At 41.8% G+C, this 15,700-nt stretch overlaps 1 protein-coding gene across 1 annotated transcript in view; it reads right to left on the reverse strand.

The window, feature by feature from the left end:
- The window catches only part of NUP188 (nucleoporin 188), a 3,305,077-nt gene that overhangs the window by 1,004,266 nt on the left and 2,285,111 nt on the right, over nt 1-15,700 (reverse strand). The window contains exon 35 of the mRNA XM_044058121.1: nt 13,185-13,375. Coding sequence (XP_043914056.1) covers nt 13,185-13,375 — 191 coding nt within the window. The remainder of the gene's footprint in view (nt 1-13,184; nt 13,376-15,700) is intronic.

Consider the following 15,700-nt stretch of genomic DNA (forward strand, 5'->3'; position numbering starts at 1 on the left):
ACCAGTCATGAGGCAGGAGGATGCATTTGCTCAATTTATCTGCTACCACATTGGAAGTCCATGGAATATGCATTACCATGAGAAAGCAATTTGAAAATATTGCACATTGTCACAGTCTTATGGCCTCCTAGCTAAAAAAGATATGAACGGGTTCCACCCTGCTTGTTGAAGTACCAGAGTACAGCCATGTTGTCCTGGAAGAGGTTTTCCCTGTGGAGTGCGTGTCCTGGAAAGTCTGCAATGCTAGGAGAACTTCCCTCATCTCCAAGACATAGATGTGTTGAGTGGCCTCAAAGCTTGATTATGAACCTTGAACAGTCTTCCTTCAAAATGTACCCCTATCCCAGAAGGGAAGTAACTGTGGCTACTATGGCCATGGGGGATGTGGAAAAAAGGGACAACCTTGTGGAGCTGTGGAGATCAACCAATATGTTATGCAGGATTTTAACATGTGTGTTAGCTGGATCAGAGCATGAAGAGGATGAAGAACTGGAACCACTGTACAGAAAGGGTCTATCAAACAACTCTCATGCAGTATCTGAGTATGGGAACTAACGTTACTGTCAAAGTCATCAGCTGTAGCAATCAAAGGATAAGTCTTACAGAAGAAGATGGGTGTCGGAGAACTCGCAAATCTCTCTGACATAGAAATACGATGTTGGACCCTGGGAAGTAGCTCTACTTGTTCAGTAGGTGTCAATTTGATTGGGTGTGATTGACTTATGATCCCCAAATGTTGAAGAAGCTGAAGGAAAACGTCCAATTGCTGGAAAGTACAGTTATGTACACTTACCATAAATGTAGATGTTGAGTGTATTCACTGTTGCAGTCATTACATTTGGGTAATCTGTTGGCAGGTTGCACTCACACGGCTTGATTAACAAAGTCTTGGGTCCTGCGTCGGTTGCTGTTCCTTTTTCCATGACGTCAGGGGTATAAAACATGCACTCGATGCTATTACATCAGTTTTTCTTGACCCAGATGTCAGCTGGCCCCCAAATAGGGAGCCAAATATTTAAGTAATTAAAAACACAAAAATATACCTCCAAACAAAAGCAAATACATCAAAAATACTTTTAAGCATAGTAAAGCAAAGTAGAGGTATAGTAAGAGAAAAAAAAGGGGGGTTGGAGGGAGGGTAACCAGGACTGCAACAGTGAATACACTCGAACATTTACATTTATGGTAAGTGTACACAACTGTACTATGTTCTTCGTGTTTCACTGTTGCAGTCATTACATTTGGGAAGATTCCCAAAGCTATGGTTGGGAGGATGGATTTATACAGCATTAGGACCTGCTATAATGGCCTGCAGGACAGCAGTGGCAAAGCCAGTTCTGGATTTAAAGAAGAAAGGTAAATGGTAATGTTTGGTGAATGTATGAACTGAGCTCCAGGTAGCAGCTTCTAGAACGTCTCTGGTAGGAACAGCTCTGAGAAAGGCTGTAGAAGTAGATGCAGCCCTGGTGGAATGAGATCTGATCCCCTGGTGGATAGTTTTACCATGGTGCATATAGCAGAAACGAATACAATGGCTTATCCATTTGGAAACAGTATGCTTTGAAATAGCCTTTCTCTCTGTCCCAGCAGCAAATGCCACCAGTAGTTCAGATTTTCTTAGAGATTTTGTCCTGTTTAAGTAAAATCTAAGTTGTCTGTGTACATCCAATAAATGCAGAATCCACTCCCCCTTGTTCTGTGGACTGGGAAAGAAAGTTGGCAAATGAATGGTCTAAGTAAGAGCCACATTGGATACCAACTTAGGCATGAAGGATGGATTGGTCCTGAGAGACACCCTGTCCGCATGAAAAATAATGAAAGGCTCCACTGCCTTCGGAAATCCTTCTAGCTGAAGTGACTGCTAAAAGGAAAGCTGTTTTCCAGGAGAGAAATTTTAAGTCTGCAGTAGCAGCTGGCTCAAAAGGAGGGAGAGTGAGTTTTCCCAATACAAAATTGAGGTCCCAGGCAGGGGTTGGAGCTCTCCTGGGTGGTCTTAAGTTTTTGGCCCCTCTGAGATACTGCTTTAGCAGAGGATGAGAGAAGAGGGGAGGTTCTGTGTTGTAATGAGCTGAAATGGCAGAGGCACGGATTTCTATGGAAGAAAAGGACAGGCCCTTGTGAAGTATCTTGGTTAAGTATTGTAAAATCTGAGGAATATTGGGCACTGCTGTGCTTATCCCTTGTGACAGATTCCAGGCACAGAATCTTTTCCATTTGTCAGCATAAGATTTTCTAGTACTAGGTCTTCTTGCCTCCAAAATGACATCCATCACAAGTTTGCTGGGGGATGCTAAGGGTGAATTTAGGTGATTAGCCATGCTGCAAGATTCAAACTATATAGTATAGGATTTGACTGGTAATTAGATGGCCACAAAAACTCTTACAAGGGTGCTTATGCATATGAATGGAGAACTTCACAGATGACAGTAAGGACGAAGAGTTGAACTGAGCGAGTGTCAGAAAAGAACAGTACAGTTGTGTACCTACCATAAATGTAGATGTTCGAGTGTATTCACCGTTGCAGTCATTACACTTGGGTTATCCTGCTGGCTGGCTACCTGCAGTCGGCCTGAATTCCAAAGTCTTGGTCCAGCGCCGGTTGCTGTCGTCTCTTCCCTGAAGTCAGTGCGCCAGGGGTATAAAAGATGCAGCCGACGCCAATTTCTTCAGTTTTTCTTGCCCCAGATGTCAGGTGCCCTCCGAAGGGTAGGCTAAGAAATTATGCCAATAAAAGAGCATGCAGTAAAATGAAACAATCTTCCACTACAAGCAAATACACCACATAGGTTGTAAAGAATAGAGAAGTACAGATAAGTTCCAGCAAAGAAAGGGGGATGGTGGGAGGGTAACCTGGACTGCAACAGTGAATACACTTGAACATCTACATTTATGGTAGGTACACAACTGTACTATGTTCATCGTGTTTCATTGTTGCAGTCATTACACTTGGGTTGAATCCCAAAGCTGAGGTTGGGCGGCTGGGCCTAAATAGAATTAGGAGAGGCTATGAGGCCCTGCAGAACTGCAGTGGCGAAGCCTGCTCTGGATTTTGAGTAAAGAGGTAAGTGGTAGTGCTTTGTAAAAGTGTGCACTGAAGTCCAATTTGCAGCCTCCAAAATGTCCTTGGTTGGCACTCCTCTGAGGAAGGTTGCTGAAGTAGCTGCTGCTCTGGTTGAATGTGGCCTGATGCCCTTAGGCACTGATATACCATGTTGAGAATAGCAGAAACAAATGCAGTTGGCTATCCACTTGGAATTAGTCTGCTTTGAGATAGCTTTTCCCTGAGATCCTGCAGCATATGCCACTAAGAGTTGCTCAGACTTTCTGAAAGCTTTAGTTTTGTCCAAGTAGAAGCGTAGCTGTCTATGCCCAAAGAATGTAGAAGTCTCTCCCCTTTATTCTGTGGGTTTGGATAAAAGGTAGGCAAGTGAATTGTTTGGTTAAGAGCCACACTGGACACTACCTTAGGCATAAATGTTGGGTTTGTCCTCAGAGAAACCCTGTCCGGATGGAAAATTATGAAAGGTTCAACCGCCATTAGTGCCTGTAACTCTGAGACTCTTCTTGCTAAAGTTACTAAGAGCAGAGCTGTTTTCCATGATAAGCATTTTATTTCAGTTGTACTGGCTGGCTCAAAAGGAGGCAGCGTGAGTTTTTCCAAGACAAAGTTGAGGTCCCATGCAGGTATTGGTGCTCTTCTTGGGGGTCTTATGTTTTTGGCCCCTCTGAGGTACTGCCTTAGTAGTGGATGTGAAAAAACATAAATCTGAGGAATATTTGGTACAAGCATGTCAATTCCTTGTGCCTGGTTCCAAGCACAGAATCTCTTCCACTTTTCTGCATATGATTTTCTGGTGCTGGGCCTCCTGGCCTTTAGAATAACATCCATAACTGCTTTGAAGAGAGGTGTGTTCTGAATGGTTACATTATCTGCCATGCAGCCAGATTTAGGGTTCTGAGTTGGCTGTGCAGTATCGGATTGTTTTGTTGGGTCAGTAAATGAGGAATTTGAGGTAATGTCCAGGCTGGGCCTTGAGACGAGCTCTTTAGGATTGGGTACTAGTGCTGGCGTGGCCAGTCTGGGGCAATCAGGATGATTTTTGGCTTCTCTTGTCTGACCTTTAGGAGTACCTTGGGGAGGAGAGGCAGTGGAGGAAAGGCATACACTGTAAGGTTTTTCCAGCTGAATGATAGAGCATCCACTTTCCATGCTAGCTTGTGTTAAGTCCTTGTACAAAATCTCTGTAGTTGGCAGTTGTGAGGGGAGGCAAATAGATCTATGTCTGGGCATCCCCATTTCCTTGTTATTATGCTGAAGATTTGTGGTCTAGTTTCCACTCGTGAGGATCCATGAGGTTTCTGCTTAGTTCGTCTGCCAGAGTATTTGTCTTTCCTGGCAGGAATTGTGCTTGCAGGTGCACTTGATAAGTCAATGCTGTGTTCCACAAAATCATGGCTTGTCTGCAGAGGGGGTAGGAATGTGTGGCTCCCTGCTTATGTACCACATGACTGTAGTATTGTCCGTCTTTATCAGCAATTGTCCTGGATGAAGCAGATCCTTGAAAGCTGTCAGGGCATTCTGGACAGCCAGCATTTCTTTTAGATTGATATGAAGATGCATTTGGCTTGTGGGCCATGTGCCCTGAATACATTTTCCAGCCATGTGTGCCCCCCCAGGCATAATCTGATGCATCTGCTGTTGTTGTCTGCCTGGCAGTGGGTAGAGTGAAAGGCTGTCCCTTGTTGTGGTGACAGGCCTGTGCCCACCATCGAAACTCCTGTTGCAGGCAGGGAATGAGGGTAATTAGTTTTTCTAGACTGTGGCAATGTTGAGTCCAAACACTTTTTAGATACCACTGTAGTTTTGTCAAATGCAGTCTTGCATATGGAATTAACAGAATGCAGGATGCCATGAAGCCCAAAGCCTGCAGAATTTTTCTTGCAGATAACTGGGTTTTTGTTGCCAACATTTTGAAGTAAGAAGTAATTTGCCTTTGTTTGTCTGGCGTGAGATAAGCCATCTGGGCAGTTGTATTTAAGCTTGCACCCAGGAATATTATCTCTTGAGAGGGTACTAGTTTTGATTTCTTTTTGTTTACTGTGTACCCTAGGCAAATTAACAATCTTTTTACAAACGCCAGATGCTTTAGTTGAATGTCCTTGTTCTCTGCTTGAATAAGACAGTTGTCCAAGTAGGGATATATCTGAATTCCTCTTTGTCTGCAAAAAGCAATTACTGGTGCCAGGCATTTTGTGAAGACCCTGGGTGCAGTAGATAAGCCAAAGGGCAGTGAGGAGAAATGGTAGTGCATTGAGCCAGCTATGAATCTGAGGTATCTTCTGTAAGATTGTCTGATTGGGATATGCAGGTATGCCTCTTTTAGGTCCAAGGTTACAAGCCAAGCCTTCTTGCCCAGCATGGGCAGAAGCTGCTGCAGAGTCAACATTTTGAATTTTGGAATGTCCAGAAAAGTGTTTAGAATAGACAGGTCCAGTATTGGTCTCCAGGCTTTGTCCTTTCTGGGTACCAAGAAAAGTCATGAGTAAAATCCTTGTCCCTGCTCCTGTAGTAGTACTCGCTGAATAGCCCTCATGTCAATGAGGGATGAAACTTGCTTTTGTGCCTCTGCCCATTGATTGTGTGCCAGGTCTGGCATGCCTTTTGCCTTTGGCAGGGTGTGAAAGTGGAACCTGTAACCCTGAGACACTATATTCAAGACCCATTTGTCCTGGATCATGTGCCAGTTTTGTGAAAAAAGTGCTAGTTTTCCCCCTAAGGGGGCCTCCAAAAGATAAGTGCTTGGTACTGGTAGAAGAAATATCTTTGGGACTGTTTCCTATAAGATTGAGATTTGTCGTCTCTGCTTTTGGAGGTAGAAGCACCCCATTGTTTAGGCCTGTATGAGCCTTGGGGCTGGGATCTACCTCTAGGGCGTCTGTATCTGCCTCTTTGTGGCCTATTTGACACTGGAAAGGACCAATTTTTGGAAGGCCAGTTCCTGCTAAATCTGGGTGGCTGTACCTGTAAGAAATCCGTACCTGTCTGCATAGATTTCGCTTTATCCTCCATTTTCTTCAACACCACTTCTGCCTTAACACCAAAGTATCATGCTGTAATGGAGCATCTACTAATTTTGCTTTAACATGATCATGCAGATTCTGTTCCTTTAACCAAGCATGCCTCCTAATCACAGAACCCGTTACAGCGGCCCTACAAGAGGCCTCCAAAGAATCAAAACCACATTGCAAAGTACGTTTTCCCACTTGTTCATCTGCATGCAATAAATCCTGCATTTCCTTGTTTTCTGGACATTTAGAGTTGGTCAACACTTTCTGTCTTAAAAGTGACATTAAGTATTGCTGATATTTAAGCATATGAAATTAACAATTTAAAGCCCTTACAGCCAAAGTAGCAAAAGTGTACACTTTTACCCCCATCTATCCAGTGCCCTTGAATCTCTATCAGAGGGAACAGGGTTTTTAGCAGTGGAAGCTTGGACTCCCTTAGGACCCTGAGATATAGTTTCTGGGTCAGCAGCAGAGTTTTTGTATAGAAATTTATGGGAGTCTGGGATGCTGTAGTATCTGTCTGGCTTAACAGGTGCAGGGGGTATAGAGTCTGGAGACACGCCGGACTCTGAAAAAGCATCATCCGCAATGTCCATAATAGGGGGAATAACAAGTGACCTGTGCCAAATAAAAGAAAATCTCTGAGCCTTTTCTTAGATTCTGAATAATCCTGGCTCTCTCAATGAAAGTGCTCCCTCACAGTATGCAGGGTTTCCCCAAAGGAATAATCTTCAGGAGGAGAAGCTGAAGGAATAGATTCTTCAGCATCAGAATCCCCATAGGGAGGAAGGGAGTATTCCTGATCCGAGGAGGAATCAGAGGAAATGGAAACCTGATCTCAAGATTCATATTCTGTCTCTTGCCTAGGCCTCTTATCAGGAGGGGGATGGGAACCCCTGATCAAAGTAATAAGGTCTTCGGCCATTTTGAGCATCTGTTTTTTAGGCATGGAAGTCTGTCTGGGAGAATGCTGTACTTGTTTCTTTGTCTTTAGAGCTGCTTTAGTCTTTGGCTTTGAAGCTGAAGATGGCTTTACATATAACTGTGTAGGTCTGAAAACACCCTCAGAAGCCAATGCCTGCACAACGGCTCCGTACCCATCTGAGGGAATAGTTTCTGAGGATCCAATACCTTGAGTTTCCAGAGGACCAGTCGGCTCCATGAGGGAGTCGGAAGCGGCCTGTGGCTCTGAGGTAGCGGGTGTCAGGGGCTGCGAAAGCGCCTCACTGAGAACCGGCAAACCGACGACTAGCTTAGCGGAAGCCTCATCATCGGTTTTGGACCTCCGATGCCTGTCCTTGTCTTTATCCTTGCGTTTTTTTATAAACTCCGGTCGTCGTCTGTTCTGCCGGCATTGTATAATTGAATCTTCGGCCGAAGTAATGAAAGGCAAAATCGTACCGACGCTTAATAGTGCATTGGTTAAATCTAGCACAAAACTGACAACAAGCAACGTCGTGGTCAGGGCCTAGGCAAGGAATACAGTAAGAGTGAAAATCCTTATGAGGTATTTGCTTCCCACAAGAAATACAATTGTTAACTTTTTCTGACATCGGTCGGGAGCAAGAAAAAAGTTTCCCCAATGGGGTACTTAGCTTTAATGAAGTCTTCGGATCTGAAATTCGAATTAGAAAATCACAGGAGTCGGCCGACCGGCACTTGCGAACTGCTTTTGCTTCGGGCACCGCGCGGCAAGAAAGACTGAAGAAAATGGCGTCGGCTGCATCTTTTATACGCTTGGTGCACTGACGTCAGGAAAGAGGCGACAGCAACAGACACTGGACCAAGACTTTGGAATTTAGGCCAACTGCGGGTAGCCTGCAAGCAGGATAACCCAAGTGTAATGACTGCAACAGTGAAACACGATGAACATCAGCAAGTTCCACAGACAGATGTGTTTAAATAGTTGGAATGGTGCACAACAGAACATGATGGATAAGCAAACGGATATCCCTGAAAAAAGTCAGATTTTAATAACTGTAGAAGTAACACACAAATACCCAACAACAAGGATCCTTGATTTTCAGATAATGCACCAATAATACCTAAAATAAAAATGCAAGGCAATGAAATGAAAATGAGACACTGGCGCTTTCCCATCTACTGGTTTAAAAGACAGGAATTTAAGGAATAGGCTGTGGAATTAATTCAGGAGCTACTAGAGAGGGCAAATTTGTCTTCTGAAAACATAGCTAAGGAGTGGGATAAAATTAAAGTGGAGTTTAAAACTAGGCTGGAAATAAAAGAAAGGGAGATACGGCTAAACAGTAACAAGAATTATTTAGAGGGATGGACAAATGTTGAAGTATTGCAAAACAGAGGGAATCTCTCAGATTACGAAAAGGCTAAACTGAAAATAAGGGGTTACATCAACAATATGCCTGAGTTCAGAAAGATTGCGGCTAAGCAGCTGTTTTTTGATAATAATTCTAGAGCACAAAAACTTTTAGCACAACTCCTCAGGCAACAAAAAGTGGAAAAGGCAGTCACCAAGCTTAGTGAGCCTATAACAAGGAAGATAAGAGACACTGTAGAAGTATTAGAAATATTTCTGAAATTTTTTGAAAATTTGTATAAAGCAGAGAAATATGGACATCAAGAAAAGGTACAAATAGAAATGTTTATGGAAGAATTAAAAATGCCGAAGTTAGAGGTAGATGAGGCTCAATTACTAACAAGATAGGAAGGGATGAGATAAAATGGTTATGTATAACCAATCTACAGGAAAGTCCCCAGGAATAGATGGTATTCCTGCGGAAGTTAGGCAGAAAAAAACTGATAAAGATCTGGAAGGTTTTGTTTAACAGTATTTTAACAGGAGGAGAAGTTCCAGATTCCTGGAAGAAGGAGGTGACAACGGTAATACCTAAAGAGGGTAAAGATCCATCGGATCTAGCTTCGTACAGGCCCATTCCAATACTACTGTTTATGTCTATAATGGCTAAAAGAATGGCAAAAGTGATACCAAAATTGACAGATACGGATCAGTGTGGTTTTGTGGGGAGGGGAGGCAAACATTTGACAATATTAACAGAACACTGATGATCCAGGGGGGAACAGAATGTAAGAAAGTACCAATTTTACTGGTGGGTCTTGATGCAGTGAAAGCATTTGACAGGGTAGGCTGGGACTTTATGAGCAGGGCAATACAATTCCTGATACAATTTATAAGGCTGATTAGAAGAATATATGAGGGATTGGTGGCATGAATTAAAGTGGGTGGGGTCCTCTCCGATAATTTCTGTTTGGGTAGAGGGATCAGGCAGGGTTGCCGCTTTTCCCCTTTGTTGTTTGCATTATATTTAGAACCACTGGCAAAGAAAAAAAGGGACTCAGAAATTCTAGGATATAACTGGCATAGTAGTCAGGAAAAGCTGGCTCTATTTGCAAATTACTTTATTTTATACATGACAAAACCAGAAAGGGACATTACAGTGTTGTGGAACATTTTAAGACAATTTCAAATCTTCTCGGGGATATAAAATGAATGAAGCTAAACACAAGGCAGTAGTGATAAATTATGTACCTACACACGAATTGGTCTAACAATATCCATATTTATGGGGACATGATAAAATGAAGTACTTAGCAGTATGGATTAGAAATTATTCTGTGTTGGCACCTAAGGATATGTGGGAAGAGACTAAACAGAAGATAATACAAAAAATGAGAAACTGGAAGTTTTGTTATATGGATATGGATACTAAGATACAATTCATTAAAATGTTTTTAGTCCCTTTAGTCTTTTACATAGCCAGGCATACTTTTATCAACCGGAGGAGAATTTGTGGATAGCAATTAAAAAAAACTTGAAGGATTTTATCTGGGAAGGGAAGACAGCAAGGGTCAAGTGGGATAACCTGATTCTACCAATAGAACACGGTGGACTAGGATTACCTGGGTATTTTACAGCAACACAGTTAAGGCTGTTATACATAGCACAGACAGAAAACTATAATTCAAAGTGGAAAGGGATGATGCTGACGTAGGGAAGAAGGTCAAAGAAATAACGAGAGATTGGGATTTTGGATGCAGACTCTTAAGGAGAACAACCAAAATCATAGAGTTGTTATATTCATAAAATAACAGGGAGTAATCTAAGAATCAAACGAGCATGGAGAAAAGAGATTTTGCTGATAGAGTTGACTGTGGTCAGGGATACAGATAATAGGCAAGAGGGGGCTGGAATTTATTGGAGAAAACTGGCAAAGAAACCAAGGTATTGGGAACAAATAACTAGAAAGGGACAGGTGATAGAATGGAAAAGGCCAAAAATGTATTTGGACTGCAGGTTAGAGATTGCCTTCCCTCTCAAGGATTGATATCAGAATATAGACAAAGGGAAAGAAATAGGGGGCCTCCTAAATGCATGTCAAACGCTGGAAGAGGTTTTAATAGAAACTAGTAAAAAAAACTGCCCTTAAAAAAGGAATAATTACTAAAGCATATAAAATACTGTATGATAATTATAAGAATCAATCAGAGGAGCTTAGAAAGGATTGCGAAAAGAGATTGGATAAGCAATTCACAATGGGGGATATATGTATATTTCCCAAATATGCAATAAAGTCTAGAAGATTTAGGATATTTGCCTAGAAATATTTACATAGGTATATTTATACCCCAAGTAGACTCCAAAGAATTTTTCCTCAGGTGGATAGCAAATGTTGGAGGTTTGACGGGCAAGAAAGAAGTAGCTGGGAACAATTTTTTTTTGAGGTTTGATGAGCTGGCAGACTTTTTGGATACCCTGAGGACCGGATCGGACTGACTGGGGAGATGATTTTTTTTGAGTTATGTCACAGAATTGGAATTGCCTAGACATAGTAAAGCCTTGCCGAGTCTAATTATGGTGGTTGCGAAAAAAGCAATTACTAGAAAATGGAAATGAAAGTCTAGATGAGTTTTACTAGACGAAGTGAATATAGTACCAGGGATAAAACAATTGGAAATGGAATCTTTAGAAAAGGGAAGGAGCAAACTACATAAAAAAATGGGAATTGTGGGAACAGTATATGCAGAGCAGGAACGAGGTTTAAGAGGTAGGATTTGAATGAGCTATATAATGCTTATCTGACAATGACTAGAAGGTTTACATGTAATTTATAAAATTTACAACTACAGTCGTTTCAATAGTGTCTGTGATGTAAACTGCAAACTAAAGTGATATCATTTTGTATGTTTTTCATTTATATAAATGTAAGCCTGCCTTTGTCATATGTGGAAATTTAATAAAGATATTGGAAAAAAAAAAAGGTCCTTGATATTAAGTTAAAGCATATACATATTTTTCAGTTTAAATTTGGATTTCTTAAAGTCACGCACCAAGGATAGCCCTGAAGAGCATTTAATCAGAAACTAGGATGTCATGATATAGCATTTAATGTAGGCCTGCTATATAGCTGGCCTATAACAATACTACACGAGTTCTTCTACCTCACAATAATACTTTTTCACAGAATATTACATTTTTTATTTTATTTATTACATTTGTTAACCGGGTAGTGTCCGACTGGGCTAAGAGCTCATTTTCAACGGAGATTTGGAGAGAAAAGCTCCACAATAGGGCAATACAAACTTACATACAAACCATAGTAATTTATATCACAGAACAAGTTGAAATAAAGAATTTAAATATCCTGAGAAAAGATGGCCTTGAACTCAGACACATATTGGAAGAACAGGCATAATTATAACCATACAACATATAAATACATGAAAGTGTAGCAACAGAAATAAGTTATTCAGAAAACGAGCGAGTGGAAAGGGATGAGAAATTCTGTATAGAGAAGAAAAATAAGAAATTCAATTGGAGATGAAGTGGTGACTGGGTTGCCAGAAGCATCAGTAATATGCTAAGATAAGGTGGGAAAGGTGGGTAAAGTAATGGAAATGGGAAATATTTAGCCTGGAGAATGGCAAGAGCACAGCCAATGAGTAGGAAGATGATTCTTCAGGAGCGGTTTGAACACGTCGTGGTTAGGGTTTTTTGCTATGGTCTCAGAAAGAGTGTTCCAGAGTTTGGCTATTTTGTGAGAATAGAGGGAGTCACCATGAAAGTTGTGGGAGGGGATAACCTTTAGCATAAGTTTGTCAGAAGACCCAAGATTAGTACTAAGTTGGACTAAGTTGAAAATGGCAGGGCAGGTGCTAGGTTGATGGACTAAATTATAGGCTAAAGTAAGTTAATTGAGTGATAACAGGTTGGGGAGCTCTAGCCAGTTTAGCTGTGACACAGCTGAGCAGTGGTGACCTCTGAGGATGAGTTGTAGCATATTTGGCTATTTTATTGTAACATGATTCAAGGTTTTTGAGGTATGTCTTTCTCAGATTTGTGAATATGAGGGAACCGTACAAAAGGGTGGATAGGAGGTGTGAACAAGCAGTGACTAGCTTGGCGTTTGGGGTTAGGTATGACTTTGGCCCTGTATAGGGTGCCAGCTTTGATATGGACTTTTTTGATTGTCAGAGCAATATGTTTATCGACTTTTAGATTATCAATAGTAACTCCATAAAGTTTGTCTGGTTAATGGGTACTATCTCGGTTCTATTTGAGGAGATGATTGTGATGGGGACAGTGAAAGTTTGTGTTTTTTGTTTCTGAATATAATTATCTTAGTTTTGTTGGGGTTTAGGATTAGTTGGTGTTCAAAGAAGTATTTTTCAATGTCCTGAAAAGAAGTTTGCATTTTTCATTTAAGTTAAGGGGGTGAGGTGGCTGAGCAGATAAGAGTAGCATCATCTGCATACTGTACTATGGAGGCTTGCTGAGTTGAAGACATTATAACATAGTATAGCATAAAATGTGTACATTCTAATACTTCACAAAATAAATACGACTGCACTATAAAATGGCATTAAGCACATTAAAAAGTAACGTCAACTTTAGAAAACACACTAGTAACATATTACAAGTTTGTTGTATACCTACAGAGACCATCATGTTACATTCCCTACGGTTACTGTACTGTCAACATTTTAAACATGGGGTACACCTACCTATTAGAGAAACAAGCTGGATTCTAAGTAGGTGTGCTTGCCTCTTTCCAAAATCTTATTCTTGCTCAATTTCATTCCTTCAAACATAAGAAACATGAAAAAAATGTTACTTTTACCCCATCTTTTTCATCTTTGTGCACTGTCCTGACTGGGGCATCAGTTTCCATACTGTCACGGTGATCCGGTGACTCACAGGCCTCTTCAGATTTGACTGCATAACGTGTGTGGTCCAACAGTGTCACCGCTTCCTCCTTGATGGTAGTGCATGTGATGAGAAGCAGCTGCTGGTATTGCGGGATATCACTCACTGAAACACAGAAGCAACTGTTTTAGTCTCGAGACAAAACGTCAAAAAATTCAAATGTATTATGCAGCAACTTCAAATCGCCTGACCACTACACATCAGACAGACGCATAATTAAACAGACCCATTATCTACGGATACCAAGAACATTATTCTCCTACTATTCTTCTCTAAAAGTGTGAAAATGATACAAATGGCCCCTGTGACTTGAAATAAATTAATGTCAACAAACCACTTACTGCCACAGTTGAAGCAATGCTTTAGGTCACATGTGCTGCAACTTCCCTTCTAAAACGACAGAGGTACATGAAGCAGCTTCCTGTTTGATCACTACATTTCAGTGGAGGGAATGCATAAAACAAGTGTGGTAATCCAGATGTCTTCTCTAATAGCAACATATTTTATGGCTGCTTTCATTTTAAATTTAATAAGCTTCAATGGGACCAGACGGTGTCCCAGGGTGTGTCTTACACGAGCTCCAAAATGAACTAATCCCTCACCTAAACCCACTGTTCAAATTCAGCCTCTCTACAGGCTTTGTTCCCACAGAGTAGCGCACAGCAACAGTTATCCCACTCCACAAAGGTGGCGCCACTATGGACCCCGGGAACTATCGTCCTATAAGCCTGACTAGCCTGGTCTGCAAGCCTATGGAGCGCATCATCATGGAATTCATTAACAAAGACATTGGTAACCTTCAAACATTGGACCCTACCCAGTTTGGCTTTGTTAAGGGCAGGTCATGTCTCCTAAACCTGGTGGACTTCTTTGAGACAGTTACCAAGACTTTAGACGAGGGAAAGGAGGTCCACACAGCCTACCTAGACCTCGCAAAGGCTTTTGACACAATTCACCATTCTGGTATTATAGAAAAGCTCGCCAACCTGAACATAAACCCCTACGTCACGAAATGGGTTGCCAATTGGCTCACAGATAGAGCCCACACAGTGAGAGTTGCAGGCCCTAGGTCCAACTCTAAATCAGTTACAAGTGGCTTCCCCTAGGGCTCAGTCCTGGGACCCCCTCCTGTTCGGTATATACTTCTCAGAGATACAGGCAAGCACAGGAGGACTATGGCTGACCAAGTTCGCAGACGAGTGCAAACTGGGTACCATAATTGACTCTCCAGCTGATACAGACATCCTCCAGAAGGGTCTCACTGAGACGGATACCTGGTGACAAAATCATTGCCTCAAGCTAAATACCAAAAATTGCATAGTCATCCCCCTTTGGAAAAAAACAAAGTACCCGCGAACTACCACATACATGGTAGTCCCCTAAATACAGAAAATGTAATAAGGGATCTGGGGACCTAAGTAGATAGTAATCTCTCCTTCAATAATCACATTGCCAAGGTGGTTAGAAAACCTATGTGGCCCACCTAATCACAAAAGGGTTTGCATCTAGATAATAAGAGGTTATTGTGCCCCTTTACTCATCACTCATCAGACCCATCAGAGAGTACAACGCCCCATTTGGGATGAACCTTACAAGACACCTGCAACAGCTGGAAAGACCACAGAAGTAATTCACCAAGAGGATTGATTACTGGCCTCAAACATATGCCCTACGCAGCCTGACTGAAAAAGCTGTACTTGGTTGCATACCGCTTACTCAGAGGTGATCTCTGCCTGACATACAAGGCCATGTCCAACCCAGAATTGATGGGACATGCTCCATCTAAAAAAAAAACAAACTTTCAAGACCCACATGCTCTAGGGAACTACTCCTCAAAACAACGATAAATAGGATGTGCTGGAGAGAGAGATTCCTCTCCCAGAGACTCCCCATGCTTTGGAACAGGATTCCAATCTGTAATAGGCAAAGCCCCTCACGAACACTCTTCAAGAGAAACCTTGACGAGTGGCTGGGAAACAGAAAATTTACCCCGGGGATCACTGCAGTGGCTCTGCTGGACAGAGGCACAGGGAACTAATGGCTCTGCTGGACCGAGGCACAGGTAACTAATCTAACGGGGCGCCAAAAGCCAACACATTCTGGCTAGGCTTACAGATGCCATCAGGCAGACAGCCTAGTACTTACCTATGAACCCGAGACAAAAATGTGAGCATACATTGAAGGCACAGACAACCCATTACTAAACGAATTCCCAAGCTCTCTTCCTTTGGGTCATATTTATAATGGAATCTTCCACCAACCTTCTTTAAAGTAATCTACTTTTGCCTAGCAAATGAAAACTAGGCCAACTGTGTACTAATTGTAACATATGGCTGTGTAACACATCAAACTTGATGGTGAATCTTTGAGAAAGGTCACTTAACAGTAAATTTTAGCTTGTGTGTTCATCCACTTTCCATTCACTCTTTC

The sequence above is a fragment of the Protopterus annectens genome, chromosome 16.part0, assembly GCF_019279795.1.
Source record: "Protopterus annectens isolate FY-2018-M chromosome 16.part0, PAN1.0, whole genome shotgun sequence".
In the NCBI taxonomy this organism is placed as follows: Eukaryota; Metazoa; Chordata; order Ceratodontiformes; family Protopteridae; genus Protopterus; species Protopterus annectens.